At 35.8% G+C, this 20,784-nt stretch overlaps 1 protein-coding gene across 6 annotated transcripts in view; it reads left to right on the forward strand.

Annotated features, from left to right (window-relative positions):
• LOC133607332 (protein turtle homolog B-like) overlaps positions 1-17,802 on the forward strand; it is a 250,778-nt gene extending 232,976 nt beyond the window's left edge. For 5 of the 6 annotated variants that reach the window (XM_061961847.2, XM_072913838.1, XM_072913840.1 and 2 more), the window contains one exon: positions 7,827-17,802. In XM_061961847.2, the coding sequence (XP_061817831.2) occupies positions 7,827-8,181 (355 nt within the window). In that variant the 3' untranslated portion in view covers positions 8,182-17,802. The remainder of the gene's footprint in view (positions 1-7,826) is intronic. The other variant, XM_061961848.2, reaches the window with a different exon arrangement.
• Positions 17,803-20,784: the final 2,982 nt, after the last annotated feature.

Below are 20,784 nucleotides of genomic sequence, written 5' to 3' on the forward strand. Positions count from 1 at the left end.
AATACAACTGCTTAGGGCCACAATTTAGCCACGGACAGCCCTGCTAGCTACTCAGCAAATACTGGCTAATGTAAGCAAGTGAAATGCAAGTCAAATTCACGCTCACTCGCTTTTTGTTTACATCCTAAAAATATAACAATTACCTGCAAAGGAAGCTGGTAAGTCGCGAGATGGTGCACCTGTAAGCCGAAATACCACTGTATAAGTGGATGTTTGACTTTTTCACTCTTTTGCCCTTCTTGATTTCTTGATTTCCTCTCAAGGAACTCTGAAGAAACTTTTATCCTATTTGCGATTCAAACGGTTCCAACAGCCTAAAACAAAGCAAGCATAGAGTTTTTATTTATTTTTTTCAAAAAAGGCAAAATACCGGCTAGAACACTTTAACAACAGACGCTTGCATGACCACCACTTTGAGCCTTGCATAGTCAACGAGCCGAAGGTGACGTCAGGTTGATACAACCTATTATGGCCGTTCTGATGATCAGCATATATTCTGCATATTCATGAAGACAGACACGCTAAAAGAATTGTTTCTTATTCTGCTCACCTAACATGCAATTCTCTGTGCACACGTTTAGTAGATCAGCTTTGCGTCAGCTATCAAGTTTGCAAATATTTCAGTGCACGCAAATCTTTAGTAGATCAGTCCCCTAAAGTTAATTCATAACGACGCAGTGAAATGATGAAGGACACATACAAATATGAATTCATGTTGACTGACTCGGTGTAAGAAAGCAGATGTAAGAAAGCATTATTCATTATGCCTGACGCGGAAGATAAGCTTTCACTGACAGTTGTATTAGATTTGTATTGGTTAAAACAAAAATAAAAAGTCATACTTATTTGATCCGATATCTATTTTTTATGCCAAACTATCAGACATCTTTACTGGAGGGGATATAACACTGATGCTTCTCAAGACCAATACCATTAACCCACAGGTGTCAAACTCAAGATGTGGCCACCCACTTCATTTTATTTGGCCCTCGAAAGCCTGGAAATAATATTTATCAATAAAGTACTGTAACTTTTCTTACTAAATGTATTATTTCTTTCTATTTTGGGAGAAAAAATATATATTTATACTCCATGTAATCGCAAATGATGTTAACTTAAATATTTTCTAATTATGCAAAAATATATGATCAAACATTCAAACCATTTTTAAATAGAAATTAATGCTAATAATAATGATTTCAAAGCAAGTTATCCATCAAATTGTGCAATGTAAAAGTAGCAATAGATTTCATGGTAAAATTGTGAAATTGACTGTGTTTTTTACAGCATTTTTCTCTAAATGAAAAAAAACCTACTTTTTCTTACTGTAATAAACTGTGGTGGCATTTGCAGTAATACACCGAAAAATCTACAGTTGTTGATTTGCGGTAAAAAAAAACAAAAAAACAAAAAACTGGCAGCTCAAGTGCCAGAGATTTACTGTAAAATTGCATTATTTTTATTTACAGTAAAAAGAATTACAGTAAAATTCTGGCAACTGAGCTGCCTTTTTTACCATAAAAACAGCAGTACTGTTTTTCAATTTACAGTAATATACACTACATTTTGAGGTGGATTTATTGCAACTTATCATATTTTTTTTACATTTTAGTTTTTTTTTAAATCTACTAATAAAATGCATTAAAAAATGGTGTGATAATAGTATTCACTGTGAGAAGCGGCCCTCTGGGGCCAAACATAACTGCGATGTGGCCCTGCGTGAAAACAACTTTGACACCTCTGCATTAACCGATAACTTATTTATATTTCAGGCATCCCAGATATCTGCTATTTAGTGGAATTCCACTAATTGTATAGCCAAAGTGGAATCTTTTGAACACTTTCGTATAAAACCACTAAACCGTAGTAGAGTTCGACCTACACTAACCGACTTGTGACTTACTATGAATCAATTTAAGTGGACCCCGACTTAAACAAGTTGAAAAACTTATTCGGGTGTTACCATTTAGTGGTCAATTGTACGGAATATGTACTGTACTGTGCAATCTACTAATAAAAGTCTCAATCAATCAAACAAACTTGCGTCTTGCTGGCTGGAGTCAAAGCTAGCTGCTAGCCACGCAAAAGACCTAGCGCAGCCTGCACTAACTGGCGTATCCACGCTGTCTAAATGTATCTTACTATTTTGTTCTAATATGTGGACACATCCCTTGAGCAGGGACAACCTCTCGAAGAGAAGTGTGCAATTGTTACATGAAACCATACTCGCGTATATGCCGGCTTCGGAGTTGTGATCATGATTTCGGAGCGAGCATGCTAAGGTAGCATGCGTGTGACGCGCGGAAAAAGAGTAAATGCTTTGAATGATTAAAACAAATGCCGAGTTTGGACCGCGTTATATAGTGTTGGTTATTAAGATTGCATGTAATAAAAAGCTCCATGTTATAATTAAACAAACAAACTTGTCGCAGATATGAATGCAATCTGACTTTACTAAGTGACTCACTGGTTCAACAAAATATTTGAGTTTTTACAATTACAATATGTGTTATCAAATATAGCCATCATATCTCAGGTGTTTATGAAATACCTTATAGCACAGGTGTCAAACTCAAGTCCCCGGGGCCAGGTGTGGCTTGCCACATCATTTTATTTGGCCCTCGGAAGCCTGGAAACAATATGTATCAATAAAGTACTGTAACTTTTCTTACTAAATGTATTATTTCTATTTTGGGAGAAAAAAGATATATGGAACTGAAATATTGTCTAATTATGCAAAAATATATGATCAAACATTCAAACCATTTTTAAATAGAAATAAATACTACTAATAATAATGATTTCAAAGCAAGTTCTGCAATGTAAAAGTGGCAATAGATTTCATGGTAAAATTGTGAAATTGACTGTGGTTTTCACAGCATTTTTCTCCAAATGAAAAAAACACTACATTTTTTACTGTAATAAACTGTGGTGCCTTTTGGCATTTACAGTAATACACCGAAAAATCTACAGTTGTTGATTTGCGGTAAAAAAAAAACTGGCAGCTCAATTTTGATGTAAAATTGCAGTTTTTTTGTTTACCGTATTTTCCGCACTATAAGGCTCGCCGGATTAAAAGGCGCACCTTCAATGAATGGCCTATTTTAAAGCGTTGTTCATATATAAGGCGCACCGCATTATAAGGCGCATAGAATAGACGCTACAGTAGAGGCTGGGGTTACGTTATGCATCCATTAGATGAAGCTGCGCTAAAGGGAATGTCAACAAAACAAATAGTGATTGTACTGACACTTCGACTTGCTGCTCTCTGTTCAACAACCCACTGTTCCAGTTTGTCCTCCAACTGTAGCCATCTCACTTTGTTCCCTCGTAAACTCTGTTTAGTCTTCTTTACTTGGCACAGGTCATCATGTTGCTTCCTCCACTTCGTTAATGTTAAATTCTCTCGCTGCTGCTCTATTCCCGTGTTCTACTGCGTGACTGATCACCTTGAGTTTAAACTCTGCGTCGTAAGCGTGTCTCTTAATAGGAGCCATTTTTGGGTCTTTACATAAAGTTTAGGTCTAGCAACTACGGTAAGCAGCCGACAACTTCATTTTCCCCCGTAGCGCTTCTTCTTCTACGCGGGAAAATGAAGTCGGCGGCTGCTTACCGTAGTTGTGAGACCTGTTGTGGCTCAATATTGGTCCATATATAAGTCGCGCCGGATTATAAGGCGCGCTGTCAGCTTTTGAGAAAATTGGAGGTTTTTAGGTGCGAAAAATACGGTACACTAAAAAAACAAATGTACATTTCACAGTAAAATTCTGGCAACTGACCATTTACAGTAATATACACTACATTTTGAGGTGAAATTATTGCAACTTTTTTTACATTTTACTGTAAAAAAAATCTACTCATAAAATGCATAAAACAATGGTGTAATAATAGTATTCACTGTTAGAAGCGGCCCTCTGGGGCCAAACATAACTGCGATGTGGCCCTCCTTGAAAACGACTTTGACACCTCTGCCTTATAGGGATGGAGAGAATAAATGTTCTCAAACCAAACAAAACACTGAGCTAATGAAATAAACTATGGATGTTTTACATTTTTGGAATGGCTTGTGCTAATATGATGAAGACATTTTCTCCATAAAAACAACAAACTATTAATGTTGTGGTACAGTCATGAAATGGAGGTGTGGCTTTCAGTTTATAGCATCTCATAGATAGAAACCATTGGTAAGTTTTCTTGCATTTTTAGGGAATTTCTATGTAGGAAATGCCTTCCAAAGCATCTTAAAAATGGTAAAATCTCATCGCCCTCTGAAGTTGAAGGGCCCCCTTGAACCCTGGCTTATAATTTTTTATTCCTCCATTTTTTTATCTTCACTGTGATCCCTGATATCTATGTTTTTATGTATATTTAACTGTAGTTTATTCACACCTGTCAGTAAGAAAGACTCAAACAAATGTGGATTTGACAAACTTGTAGATATTTTCCTGACAAACGCCAATATCTTCAACAGAGTCCACGCGAGCGTAAAATTAGTCAGCACACGCGGAAACTAAAGGCTGAGCACACGCAGAAAGCCGCAGTTTTGATCCCACAGCTGGACGACCAGTAATTTACCGTACTTTCTCTACACGTGCAGCGTTACACCCTTTTGGCACTTTGGGGCGGGCATTGACTACAAGACCACCATAGGGTTGTACGGTATACCGATATTAGTATAGTACCGCGATACTAATGAATCATATCACAAAATCTTCTTTCATTTTTTATTTCTTTATATAATGTTTATAAACTCAGGTAATATGTCCCTGGATACATGAGGACTTTGAATACGACCAATGTATGATCCTGTAACTACTTGGTATCGCATTGATACCCAAATGTGTGGTATCATCCAAAATTAATGTAAAGAATCCAAACAGAAGAATAAGTGATTATTACATTTGAACAGAAGTGTAGATAGAACATGTTGAAACAGAAACTAAGCAGATATTAACAGTAAATGAACAAGTAGATTAATAATTCATTTTCTACCACTTGTCCTTAATAATGTTGACAAAATAATAGAATGGAAAATGAGACAATAGGTTACTGCATATGTCAGCAGCTAAATTAGGAGGAGCCTTTGTTTGCTTACTTACCAATAAAAGACAAGTTGTCTTGTAAATTCATTATTTTATTTAAGGACAAAATTGCAATAATGAACATATGTTTAATGTACCGTAAGATTTTTTTGTTAAAACAAAGCCAATAATGCCATTTTTTGTGGTGCTCTTTATTTAGAAAAGTACCGAAAAGTATATAAATACATTTTGGAACCGATACCAAAATATTTGTATTGGGACACCGCTCGACCACCATCATTTCTAAGATCACAGGTCGCACTTTTTCAGAATGCAGTTTTTAAACGCTGCGGCGATAGCAACAAGCCCCCGAGCCTTTCTTTGCAGATGGCTTCTTTAGCAGCAGACGTCTTCGTAGGCTTTCAAAACGCGGCCAAGAAAGTACCAATGATTGTGACACACACACACTAGGTGTGGTGAAATTTGTCCTCTGCATTTCACCCATCCCCTTGATCACCCCCTGGGAGGTGAGGGGAGCAGTGGGCAGCAGCGGTGCCGTGCCCAGGAATCCTTTTTGGTGATTTAACCCCCAATTCCAACCCTTGATACTGAGTGCCAAGCAGGGAGGTAACGGGTCCCATTTTTATAGTCTTTGGTATGACTCGGCCGGGGTTTGAACTCACAACCTACCGATCTCAGGGCGGACACTCTAACCACTAGGCCACTGAGTAATGCTTGCTTTTCACGCAAATGATAAGGTTTGACGTGTTGAATCTCAATGGGTTTTTGTTTTACCTCTTTACGGAATGTTTGCAGAACCTTTGGTGTAAATTGCGCGTGAAAAGTATTTATTTTAAAACTGTTATGTTTTTGGACATCGCAACTTGTCGTAGTTGTAAGCAATGCATGATGGGAATCCGGATGTTGTGTCGTTGTATTGAAGTGCCGGCTGAAATAAAGACACGCTAAGAAATAGCTCCGTGCTCGTCTACTTTATGGGTCGTAGACAAACTTACAGATAACGGGGACATATATAACAAAAACAGTAAAGAAGTAACACCATGTTTGTTAACAGCAAGCTCAGGGAAAGTTTAGGCATGAGCAGGAGAAAAGGAGCGTTTGATTTGCTCACCCTAACCCACCTACAGCACAGTACAGTTAATCTGGACTTATTAGAGCATTTTTATCGGTTATCAGAGTTATTTATAATTTAATGATTTTCTGTCCGATGTTGATTTGCACCCCTAATCTCTACATAGGAACATGCCCTTTTCCGCAACCAACAAAATGCAGCCATTTCAATTTTACACTAATGGAAGAAAACAATCTCAACCAGCTGTGGTATGTTAAAAATATATATATTTTTTTTTATCACCAATTGTCCTAATGTCTTTAGCTATAGTCACAATCAAGCATTGGCTCGTTTTGGTTATGTCGACCAACACTTATTGGCTAATCCGAGGGTGTGGCCTTAAACCAGGCGTGTCAAACGTAAGGCCCGCAAACAGGTTTTATCCGGCCTGCGGGGTGAGTTTGCTAAGTATAAAAATGAGCCGAAATTTTTTGAATGAAAGAAACTGCTGTTCTAAATGTGTCCTCTGGATGTCGCAATAGCAACTTTTTTTATCGTTGTAGATAGTACACATATTGAGGCCCGGGGGCCACATGTGGCCCGTTAAGCTTTTCAATCTGGCCCGCCGGACATTCCCAAATAATTTTTTCAGATTTTTAAGATGGAAAGTATAGCTGCCATTATGATCTGCAGTGATGTTTTCTAATGACCGTAAGTCTTGAACTATACAAATTATTTCAATGGTTGGAATCTGGGCTTTTGCATGATATACTAGTTACTATGGTAATCTAATTAGTTACTATGGTAATCTAATTAGTTACTATGGTCATCTAATTAGTTACTATGGTAATCTACGTCACAGCAGCTCAGACGAGGCACCAAGCAGTGTGAGTGGGAAGCGTTTCCACAGACGCGGAAGGAGATTTTCACAACAAAGGTCTAAAGCTTAGTGATATGTCAGGTATATCAGATTGTCGGTGGGTTTATTTTGTACCCTTCGCGTTCATATTTCACCGTTTGTTGCGTTTCACTTGATTGTAAAATATGTCAATCTAAAGAGGGTGTGACATTCATATTTTGTAAATAGTATCGTTCATAGAAAAATTAAAAAAATTCCATTATGTTTTTTAAGGCGATCTGTCATAACGTTTTTAGCATTTAATCAGACATTATTGTGAGGTTTTGTATTAGTGTTCATAAAAATAGATATACCGGCCCCCAGACACATTTTTTTCTCACAATGTGGCCCCTGAGTCAAAATAATTGTCCAGGCCTGTTGTAGATGATGCTACATATGTACAAAAAAATAAACCACATGATGTTAGTGCATCGGTCGAGGAAAACAATCAAAGTAAATAAATAACATCCTGTAATTTGATGTTTGTATAATTTTTTTTTCTTGATTATCACATACTTTATTCAGAAAGTATAAATAACGATAAATAAAGGTAGAATACTATATACTGCAACATGTAAGTGTAAAAAAAAAACCCATTATGATTTGCACACTTTCAGAATGTGCTTGTTCTAAACAAAGAAAACAATCTAAAGTTGTCTTTATTTTTAAGTTATCGTGCCGTGATTTCACCAGTCCGGCCCACTTGGAAGTAGATTTTTCTCCATGTGGCCCCTGATCTAAAATGAGTTTGACATCCCTGTCTTTAAACTTCCTGGGATTTTGGTGGAATCTTTTTTTTCCCCCGGCTGTAAACTGTCTCTTTCGTCTCCTCCAGGTGTCTCCACCTCTCAGACCCAACAGGCCCACACCTCTCAGGTATTACAGCCCGAAGAAGCTCTCTACCTCCACAGGAAGAAGAAACGGCTCCTCTTTCACGACCCATACACTCGCTTTTCTGCTCTGCTCTACCGCCGCCCTCTACGGGAAGACCAGAAGGCTATTTTAGCCTGTATGGACAATGTAGAACTCGACCACGCCACCTTCCTCTGAAAGTCCACGCAGGTCAAAGGTCATGTAGAATATTTTACACTCCAACAATATCTGCTTCTCTTTGCACTTACTGCTTCGGGAGAGGAGCAATAATAGTTCAACATTTCGGTTTGCCGCCCCCTGTAGGTCAACCACAATGATCTTGTTTTTAACGACTGCAGATGACATCAGATCAAGATGCCAATTATGCTTAAAATTTCACTAAAAATTAAGGTATTGTGCCGAAAAATGGCTTCTGGAATTATTACTCAAATCTCCAAGCATGTTGGCTGTAGGCTACATTGTTGAAGATGGATCACAAATATGTTATCCTGCACCAACATTATTTTGACTACTTCCACATTTCTGATCAGATTCAAACTATTCCCACTTCAAAATTAATTTTCTTTTTAGCTATAGACACATTACACAAACATTCCTTCATTTAAGGATTTTTTTCAAAAATCTAATTGACATATTTCCACATTTCCCCTCCAATATTTCAGTATCAAAAACGTTGTTACTGACATTTTTCATGTTCCTAAAAATCCACAACACAAATACACAAATATTCGTCAGTATTCTAAGTTACAGCTTCCACATTTCTCAATCGAATCCAAAAATGATCCGTTTTCCGAAAATTCCCTTTATGCCAATTTCTCACATTTCTTAACCCATTCACACCATTTCATGCCCTAAACATTCAGGCTAACAATTTTACCACATCTCAGAAATTCCCATTTTTCCTGTAAGGATTGTGAACGACAGAAAAAAAAAATCCCCCAAAAAGTGAAGTTCCACTTAAAAATGTGAATTCTGACTTGCAAACCTCAGAAGAGCAAAGAACATGACTAACTTCTAGTACTCTAAGGGCGTACTCACACTGTCATTTGTATCATGATTGACTTGGGTACCATTCCCTGATCCCCACCGGCCTGCGTTCACACAGATCATCCGACGCTTTAGAGAGAATAGAGGTTGCCTTTCGACGTCTACTTCACCTTGAATCTAAAGTACATTTCTATGAAATTTGGTGGGTGGGTTAATGTTATTTACCATTCTTGTATGCAGCCTTCACGTTGAGAAGAATATACTATAAGTGGAATTTAAGACACATTTCAGACATTAAGCTTCTTTTGATTTACTTCTTCTGATAGTTTTGATTTTTTTTTTTTTTTAAGACCTTCTCACCTAAGTAATATATTCTGAGCTCTGACACTTGACAGCAGCATCCAGGCAGGTTTTATTTCGTATGGAAATAATCAGTGACAATTATCGTTTGTCCTTTTTTGTGATCAGGAGTGAAGATACTACCCAGCTGCAACGCCAACATAAATAAGTATTCTAATTGGTCTGATCATGTAGTTGCCAGACTACTGCTTGTGGTCCGGACAGTGCTGGTCAACAACACCCGGCCATGGTGGTCCCAGACAAATCATGACATGATTTGTCAACAACAGTTCCCAAGAAAAGACAACTAGCGTCACATAATGCCGACATAAGGTAAAGTTTTCCAACAAATCAAACATGGTTGATCGTGCAATATGTTTTACTTTTACATTTTAAGTGCCTTTATTTATGATGACATTTTCCCAGTGATTTGAACTTGCCAAATTAGAAAGTTAAAACTACTTCGCTTTACTTATGATGCCACAAAAGTTGAAATGACATACAATAATACAGGGTGTCCCTAGAGTCTGAACACACAGGCAAACATGCAAACATCATTCAATTACATCGGTACCTCAGGATACGAGTTGAATTGTTTCTGTGGCGCAGCTTGCACATCGAAAACAATTCAAATTTAATTTGGTGTAACATCCCATTTAAAAAGAAAAACAAACTTTTAGATAAAATATATTGCTATTATAGAATGTAGTACAAACAACTGGTAGTTTTATGAAGTAATGTAATTATAATATTTACCGTGGACAGCGGACTTGTTTGATATCTCCTTCCAGAGGCTTCTCCGTGAAATACACCATCAGCAGCTTCTTTATTTTTGTAGATAAATGTCTGCTAGACATTTATCTAGCAGACATTTAACGTCCTTGGCTGGCGTTAACGACTCATTCTGCTTCAGTATGGTGTAGACTAGCAGTGCTATGCTAACTAGCTACACACTCTGTCATGTTTTTGATGATTTTGTTCTTTAATTTAATGAATGTCATCCACTTATCCTTCTCAGCACTGTCCCTCACACTCACTTCATTCATTCCCCTGTTGGAAAAACAAAGTTATGTCCATATCTAGCTAAAAGCGAATGCTTTGGATGTTTTGGTCGGATCTGACATCTGCTGCGCCAATTAGTAATGAGGAGGCTAGTAACTGGAAGTTTTGAGCAGAACCTAAAACATAACAATTAATCGGCAGGCAACTTGTATTCCGAAAAACTCTTAAGCTGAGGCACTCGTATCCGAGGTACCACTGTATTTAAAAATATATATAATATATGTAATGTACACATATAACATGAAAGTAATAAAATATTTCTTCTAATTTAATTAATGTTAATCATTTTTTTTATAATTTTGTTGTAATTGTTTTTATGAATAATATATTATTGAATGTATTATTTCTTGATTACTTATGATGCAATCTTTTTTAGGGTATATAATATATGTATTTTATACGTAAATGTGGGCTATTTCACTAATTATGTTGCTTGTTACGCTTTCTAAATCAACTTAAATGTCTTTTTTAACTCAAAATCTGACAAAACACATCAAAATGTGTATCGGCGCGTTTATTTCATTCTTTTGTACAAGGTTTCTAAGCAGAGGATGACTAATTTTAGTAACAGGACTGAACGTTTTTAGCCTAGAATTAGCAAATACATCAAATCTAACCACATGACATTTATGCTAATAGCGTTAGCACATAACAGTGATTCAACAAAACTATTTCTTTAAACAAGTAACAATAAAGTATTTGGTAACTGTGCTAAGATTTTACCCCCTTACCCTCAGTCAAAGTTGAAATATGATAGAATATACAGAAAAAAACAAGAGTGAACTTAATTTTGGCCTGCATAGGATGTAAATGATGCAACTCCCTGTGGACAATATGATGTGTGTAATGATTCTAGAAATGCGTAAAAAAATATATAAAATTTCTGAAGGATTTAACATTATTGTATTTAATGGTAAAGTCTCACTTTAAGGCAGGCAACAAATGTAACTTTTTCCAGTGTTCAATATAGCAATATAGGGGTGTCCCGATAGGACTTTTTCACTTCTGATACGATACCGTTATTGGAGGCTAGAGCTTTCACCGATACCGATATGAATCCAATACGATATCATCACAACACACTTTTATTTTGTAGTGTGGAATGTTTGAAATAAAGTTGATTAAATTAAATTAATCAAACGACCCCGGGAGGGACAAGCGGTAGAAAACGGATGGATGGATAGAACAATGGTTGGTCTGAAAAACACTAACCATATGACAAGAGTTATGCTTTTGAAGTGGAGTGGTAATTGGGGTTTTGGTGACACCTAGTGGTCATTATAATTCATTGAATGGTGCAGGAAGTCGAATGATGCGTACACGTTTGTTACTGGATACCTTCTAATGTGCTTCTGCCTTGGATAATTGGTATTTGTAAGTAATATGCAACTATAATTATTTGATACTTGTTTGTATTGACACATGCGCCGTTTTAGACTGCTCAACTAAGGACACGTATTACGTATGTCTAGCTTGTGCTTAGCTGTTGTGTAGCTGCTAGCTCCTCGTTGCCTACAATATAGCAATATAGTCTACCATGTTTACCTTTTGTAAATGATTTGACTAAAATACAAGGAAAAATCATATCATCTGATGCTTAGTTTTTGCTGATATCGGATCGGGACACCCCTAGTTCAGTGTATGGAATGGACCTTGTAGTAGACAATATGTTTAGACTTTAGGGACACCCTGTGTGTTTGATATAAGCAGAATATGTACCGTATTAATCATTTGCCTTATATGAAATATTAGATTTTTTGTTTTCTTTGTCAGTGTACATTTTTTTTAAGAATCAACAAGTCCCTTGTTGGCATTGTGGCTGGACTTAGTATCACACTGAAAAAAATTAAAGGCAAATTGCAAGGCAACATCCAAAATATGCAATTAAGCCTTCTCACTGGTATCGATTGAAATCATGTTTTAAGGCCCCAACGACTTTGTATAAAATGTTACTTAAATGAAAGAATACTCTCAGAATATTTCAAAAGCACTGTAATTCTCTCAAATACTTCACTGAATAACAAAACAAAAAGTAGCTTACAACAAAAGTATAGTCAACAAATATAAAACATATTACACACGTCAATTCAGTTAAAGTAACAAAAAAACATTTCTCTGTTTAACATTTGGTTCCAAATATAGATGTGGAAAATAAATTTACATCAGAATATTTCATAAAATGTATTCATGTAAGAAATATATATATAATTTAGAATAAAAACAGTTAAATCAGTCAGTGATATGCATGCGTTTAAAATATAACAATACAAATATATAAGCCACTTTTTTTATTTCACTTGGAAATGGAACTTTTTTATGATGATCATGTTTACTTGATGTAACAAGTAAACAAGATAAGATAAGTCAAAATACTCAACAGATTTTGCCCAGCATAAAATACATATACCTGCGAAAGGTCAGAGGAAAATCTAATTTAAAACGGAAGCGGTTTTTCCTGTAAGAAATTATTCCAATGAGTTTGTTCAAGACACCTGAAAATATGAAGAAAAACAGATTTTGTAGGGAAAAATTCTGAATGAAATGACATCATGTTGACCTTTATTGAAGACTGTTTTTGGCGGAAACGATAAAAATGATTGATTCCATGGAACAATGCGCAGGCAAACGGACTGGTTTGTTGAGCGTTATTTTTGCTCGTACAATAACTAAGTCGCTGCACAGCAACAGGTGCACAATTTTGGCGAAGATTTTCGTCAAAAAGTGTAGCTAGCGAAAACCGAGGTATTGCTTTAGCAACGGCAGAAAACGACACAGATGTCAAATGTAATTGAAGTTACAACTAGGGATGGCCGATACCACTTTTTCATCACTGACATACCAATACTGCAACCTTGTTGATCTGCCGAAACTGTTCCCAATCCCATTCTTTCTTCGTAATAGATTTGTATGTAACGTAAACATTAAAAAAAACTTACAAATGTTCTGCTCCCTGATGGGAAAAAAGGCAATTGCCCACAAGGACTCAAGTTATGCAATATGACTGTTTCTGCTTTTAACCTAAACTTTACAAAGCTCATAGCTATAAAGAGCATCTTTACTTAGTCATTAGACACAGCACCACTTGTCAAAGTTTTTTTTTTTTTTAAGTGAAATTTTGTGCAAAATTTACGTTGTGAGTCTCTTAAAACTAAAGAAAATATAATTCAAGTATATGATACAGTGGAACCTCGATTTATGAAATTAATTTGTTCTTGAACTGGGTTAGAAAAGTTTGTAAATTGAAGCAAATTTCTCCATAAAGAACCAATGTAAACATAATTATGAGCCTGGACAAAAGTCCATATTTTAGAAGAAGTTTGTACACTTTATACAGCGCTATAAAGTAATTTATATCAAACAAACATAATGAGGGGGTGATGGATCAACCTTCTATTTAATAAAATACATCTCACACAATTTACCCAAGTTATCATCAAGAACTGTAAGGATTTGCGATCTCCCACTGTGATTTGTGTTGATAAATGAGAGACAGCTAGAAATGATCATCATACATCAACATCTTTATCAATGTAAGCAAGGGAGTGAAGACGTGGGTGTGTTGCTAAATGTTGATATACTACATTACCTAGAAGGCTTATAGCACTGGAGACCAGAACCATAAGAGGGTTTGAGCTGCAAGTCAGAGTTCTTTTGTTAGAGCAATAAAAAGTTGAGATATTTTTACATGTTGTTGTTCCAAGAAGCTAACACAAATTCTCTAGACGGCGTGGCTCAGCAACTTGAGGGTTCCATGTTTGATTCCAGCTGCCGCCAATCTGGTCTTTGGGTTAGACATTTCACCATCCTTGCTCCCAGTGCCACCCACACTGGTTAAAATGTACCTTAAAGATGTACATAATGGGTTTCACTATGTAAAGCGCTCTGAGTAAATTTGAGTAAATATAATTCACTTCACTTTACATTAGATGGAAAAATAGAAATAGTTGGTTGAATCCTCATAAATCGGTTTGATAATCGCAACATCGCGATTCTGAATTGAAAACGTACGTGATCATTTGGGCTTTTGGACAGTAGCAAAGGTAGGGTTGCAGCTATCGATTGTTTTAGTAATCGATTATCTTAGTAATCGATTAGTTTGTTTGATTAATCGAATAATCGGACAAAACACACTTTATACCCTCAATGCTTATATCAAGGAACATACTTAAAATAAACAAAAACATTTCTGTTTGCCATAAACTTTACTGTTTTTTTCTCATTAATGCACAACATCACTAATGAAATTGTACTTTTAACACTTATTTTTACATGTGTGCAGCGGCCGTGCGAAAACTAGGTCTGCATATTTAAAGTTGCGGGCACCGGTATAGCTCGGTTGGTTGAGCGGCCGTGTCAGCAACTTGAGGGTTGCAGGTTCGATCCCCGCTTCCGCCATCCTAGTCTCTGCCGTTATGTCCTTGGGCAAGACACTTTACCCAACTGCTCCCAGTGCCACCCACACTGGTTTGAATGTAACTTAGATATTGGGTTTCACAATGTAAAGCGCTTTGAGTCACTTGAGAAAAAGCGCTATATAAATGTAATTCCCTTCACTTCACTTCACACCGGATTTGATCAATTTCAATTAGTTACACTCATTTAACGATGAATCGAAGAAACAGAATATAATCAAAGCTTTTTTCAATCGATGAATCGTTGCAGCCCTAAGCAGAGGGCTTATATATATAATTTTTCCCGATATCCAATCAGGTACTATCGGACCATCCCTAGTTACAACTAAGCTTTTCAAATTTGCCCCTCCGAAGTGATCAATTAAGAAATCATAAGGTGTCGTCGTTTTAGTGGATAGGTTATGTAGGGGGCCGTCCCACAGCATATATGGCTAATCGCAGTGCTGTATTTGTCTGTTAAATTGTGTTTCTGTGAACCTAGATGATAGCTGACTTACTGTGAAAATATTAGTAAGTGGAGGAGCTCCATGTAGAAATCCCACACCGCGACAAATGGGGGAAAAAAATATGTTTAAATTGCGGTATAGTCAGCTGTGTTGTTTAGGAGTTGGGGTTTTGTCTGATGTCTGAAGAAACTTCCCGGACATTCAATAACTCGACTGGAAAAGAAAATATCAGTACTGTATTGCTAATAAGGAGTAGTATTGTCTTTCTTTGGTTTGATACTTTACTACTCTGGCTTTACTTGTTTAGACAATTCAGTGGCGCTAAGAAAGTAGAAAACCTGGTGCTAATAATACATGCTGGACAAGTAAAACATACACTATGTCGCTCTTACTTAATAAACCATCATTGTAAAATGCATTTTGGACATACTAAAGGTGTAACAGTACTTTGTCAATTTGCATACCTTACCTTATCCAAAATTAACCAACCTTAAAAGGGAATTTTGCCTATCATTCACAATCCTCATGGGAGACATTAACACATTTGTCTTTTTTTTTTTTTTAATGCATAATAACTCGTAAATAAACGTAAATAAAAGTCAGCTAACAATGGAGCCAGTGGGGGCCATGACATCATTGCATCTATTGCGCCCATAAAATCCACTAAATAAACATCCAAAAAGCACCAACAATACTCCATTTACATTTCATGACCTGAATATTAACCAAGTATTAGCAATATTGTTATTATAAGCGCTAACGTTAGGGACCTACTTTTAGCGGCGAATTGATCACAGAGAGGAAACTAGCTTATGCTGCCATATTGACAGCAACAGTCGGTGATCTGATGCATTTCCTGTTAGCTGGTGGAAGTTAATTCTAGATTCGATTCTAGACTTTGCGAGGTTTATGAGTAATTCTTCATCTAAACGGAACTGTATGAACACCTCATCAGTCGGCATCCCAGTGAGAGCAGACATTGTACAGTAAATGATGTTTTATTATGTTTATTGTTGCTCACAATTGTGAGTAGTAGTCAGTGTTGTTGAAGGAAAAGCGAACGTTGTGATGCGTTTTTTAAATTAATGCACAACCGTATGCTTAAGATGAGCAAAATACGTTAATATTACTTCTTATTATGAATGTGCCTGTTACTATATTAGATATATACTTACAGCGTCTACATAAAACCTTAATGGATATGTTTGAATATGTTTTAGAGTGCCTTTTAGGCGGAATAGAGCGACTCCCATTGGCTCCATTTTTAGCTCACTTTTGCCAGCGTTTATTTACTAGTTAGAATACATTTAAAAAAAAGAAAGTTGTATGTGTTCTTGTCTTATGATAGGCAAAATTCCAAAAAAAAGTGCAGTTTCTCTTTAAATGACCTCGAACTGTAGGGATGGGTACCAAATTCCGTCGGTAATACCAGGTACAGATTCTCGTAAAATCAAATGGTACCATATTTCGATACCTTTGTTGCACGTGTTGTCACGTCCAGTTGCAGACTCAACACAATTGTACAAAGCAAGCATGCACTCCAAAGAAAGGCTTTACTTTTTCAAAATGTGCTAGCGTGATGCTAATTTACATTGGATATTCCATATACATACTACTGCATTAGCATTAGCAATTTTACATGGCGATTTCAACACCTCGAAATTTGCTAATGAAAACTACAACTAAGATGCACGTCACAATCAAACAGGTGGTGTGTGTAATACGTACAATGCTCACAGTATAAACACTTTGTAGGATTCACCAATTACTTGCACATTCAACTAAATGGCAAAGACTATTTCCTCACTACGGCAACGCACCGTAGTCTACAAACTACGGCCATCTAATGTCTCGGAATTGCAATTGCATGCAAAGTCTATTATATAATACTTGCAAATGAGACTCAGAAGTGTCAGAAAACAAGACATAACTGGACAGTTATCATTATCAGCTCAGTGTGAATGTTAAATAAAAAAATTTTTTTTTTTTATTATAAAACAAATAAGCATTTATTTACACATAAACACACACAGAAGTACCAAAAATTGGTTGCCGTTAAGTACCGGTCCCAATTCCCATCCCTACCGAACGGTGATTTTGACGTTCTATACCCTTACACTCCTACAATTTTAACAATAAAATTCAATGCCATTGCTGTTTGGTACAATGAGAGAACGTGATTCGATTTGATTTGATAACAATGAAACAAAAGGTTGGAAAAAATACACTATGATTAACAGCTTGTGCAGAGATCATTATTTAATGTTGTTGTAAAGTCGAAACATAGCGTGTCTTGTTTCTTCTGCAGTTACTTTACATTGTTACTGAAGTAACACAGAGGAAAATGACTGTATCTATATTATGTATCAATCATGGCCACAATTTCAGTGTATAATAAGGCATAAGAGAGTGGGGAAACACACGTTGTATATAGTTATATTAATAATGTGAATTATTATTATCACTTTGTATATAAGGTCTTAAGTCTGCCTAGCTTGTCTTAGCTACTTTTTGTACAACAGAGTATAACTAATGCACACGTTGAAGACTGAGTAGTTATAGCTTTATGTAACACATCATGTCAGAATGTTAGGACATCCTCCAAACATAGAAACTAGTTAAAACGTTCCAACACACACACACACACACACACACACACACACACACACACACACACACACACACACACACAAAATAATCCACCTATACACTACCGCTCAAAAGTTTGGGATCACTTACACTGCAAAAAGTCAGTGTTCAAAAACAAGAAAACAAAATACAAAAATTAGGGGTATTTTATTTGAACAAAGCTAAATTATCTGCCAATAGAACAAGAAAATTTGGCTTGTCAAGACTTTCCAAAACAAGTACAATTAGCTAACCTCAATGAACCCAAAAATACCTTAAAATAAGTATATTCTCACTATTAACAACTGTACTACTATATGAGTACATATTTTCTATTGTTTCATTGGAAATAAAACAGCAAAGTCCATTTGGCTGTCATCTGTTTTAATATGAGACACATTTTTGTCAAAATCATGATTTTTTTTTTTTACATGCTTGAAATAAGAAAGTATTACTTTAAAAAAGTAGTTTTATAATTGTGAGTGTTGATGACACAGCTTTGCATCAGTTGATATTCTAGTTTCAAGCATGTTTTTCTCAATATAGGTCATAGAATCTCAGCAACAAGCTTTAATATCTTACGGAGATAATTTAGGACCAAAACCCTTAAAACAAGTAAAACACTCTAACATAAAATCTGCTTAGTGAGAAGAATTATCTTATCAGACAGAAAATAAGCAAATATCACCCTTATTTGAGATATTTAATCTTGGTTACATTTCAGTTTTTGCAGTGTACAAGGAAAACAAGAAAAATGCACTTATTGATAATTCAATTCCAATCCTGTCTTGTAATTATTATTACATTTCATTACAATTCACACACAATTTAGATTTTTAGAAAAACCCTTACAATCTTAATGAAAAGGAGCATAATGTCACTAAGGTTAGTTATATTGTTTCTGTACAGCACGGCAGTCCAAAATGTGCCCCAAAGCTATTTACGACCCGAAGTTGTTTTTTATTGTTTTTATTCTTACTTTCTAAAAATACAATTAATAAAACAACAACACAATTGGAAAAATGGGTGAGAAAATGTTGCTAAAGCTAATAATAATATTTAGAGATGCAACTATCAAATATTTTTGTAAACGATTAGTTTCTTTGATTAATCGACTAATCAGATAAAAAACACTTTATAGCCTCAATGAATATGTTAGGGGAAATAGTTAGAATTATCGAAGATTTTTCTGCCTGCCATGACCTTAATTATTTTTTCCAATAAGTGCACATCATCAACATTAAAATTGCACTTTAAACATGTCTGCATTAATTAAGATTTTTTTTTTTTAAAGATCTAAAAGTTACACTCAAACGATTAATAGAAGTTTTAAAGTAATAATCAAAACTTTTCTAATCAAATTAATCAATTTACTTGATCAATCGTTGCCGTCCTAATGATAAAATCAAAGAATGCGCTTTGTCGTCTATAACACAAAAAGGTCGATGTAATATTTAAAATCTAAGGGGTCGTTGACAAATCTGTGCATTCATGCCTACATCTACTGTAGTATTGTGCATAGCACCATAGGTTCTGTCTCAACTTACAAAATTCACCAATTAAATTGTGCACAAAGAGACGAAAAGGGCGTCAACAACTAATGAGTCAATTTGATTCCAATTTTTGGAGTGACGAACCAGTTTACAATCGATTCTTGAGTCAAACCGATTCTTGCAATATACTTTTGTATTACTTGGTATTAGGGCTGCAACTAACGATTAATTTGATAATCAATAATTGTCGATTATTACTTCGATTGATCGATTAATAATCGGATGAAAGAGACCAACTACATTTCTATCATTTTCAGTATTTTATTGGGAAAATAAACAGCATACTGGCACCATACTTATTAGGGACCGAGTCCCTTTGGGACAGAGGACCATATTGTATTTCTAGCGTTTTATTATTATACCACCGCCTCTTTGAGCTGTAATTTGACCCCCTTAACATGCTTCAAAACTCACTAAATTGGACACACACATCAGGACTGGCGAAAATTGTGATCTAATTAAAAAACCAAACCCCAAAACTCCAAATTGCGCTCTAGCGCCCCCTAGGAAGAAAACACAGACACAACTGCCTGTAACTCCCAGTAGGAATGTCGTAGAGACATGAAACAAAAACCTCTATGTAGGTCTCACTTAGACCTATATTTCACACACTGACAACCCCCAGCAAAAATCAACAGGAAGTTTGCAATTCACCCTTCAAAACAAAAGTTGTGTAAAAACAGTCCCCTTTTTGCAAACATTATCTCCTCTGAGCGCGTTTGTCGTGTCGGCTTCAAATTAGCACAGGAGAGAGATTGAACCCTTCTGATTAAAAGTTGATGAAAGAGTTTTAATTACTGCTCCGGTTTGGATTTATGAGCCCTCAAAGTCGGTCCCGTCCATCGCTGCCTGCAGCTTTAATTTTGATTATTGTTTCTCAGCTGTTTGTACATGTTGCAGTTTATAAATAAAGGTATATAAAAAATAAAAATAAAAATTAAAAAAAATAATATTTTCCTCTGCGCATGCGCATAGATCCAACGAATCGATGACTAAATTAATCGCCAACTATTTTTATAATCGATTTTAATCGATTAGTTGTTGCAGCCCTACTTGGTATATAAATTATAATGCGACTTTTTTTCAAACAAGGCGCAAATAACTGACATAAGACGTGTACATTCAGAAAGTAAGCACAGAGATGGCAGAAAAAAAACATTTTTAAAAATCGATTGTTGAAAATTTTGAGTTGATTCAGAATTGTAATAATTTGTGATTACAACTAAATACAATAACGGAACAAAGGCAAAAATGCCAGCACAACAAACACATTAAACAGCACAAAGAACAACTTCCTGTAAGCAAGCTAAAGTGTCTGAAAACATATTTTGGGGTAATATACCATTTGTACATTTAATTTAATTTTTCAAATGCCTCAAGGTCTCAGGCTCACTGGAGCTGCTAGAACAAATGATTCAGAAATTTAGTCAAAAGTCTGAATTGTATTGTTCTCAATAATATAAGAAAAGTCAGTAAAAAATCGTAATTGACCT

The sequence above is a fragment of the Nerophis lumbriciformis genome, linkage group LG09, assembly GCF_033978685.3.
Source record: "Nerophis lumbriciformis linkage group LG09, RoL_Nlum_v2.1, whole genome shotgun sequence".
Lineage (NCBI taxonomy): Eukaryota > Metazoa > Chordata > Actinopteri > Syngnathiformes > Syngnathidae > Nerophis > Nerophis lumbriciformis.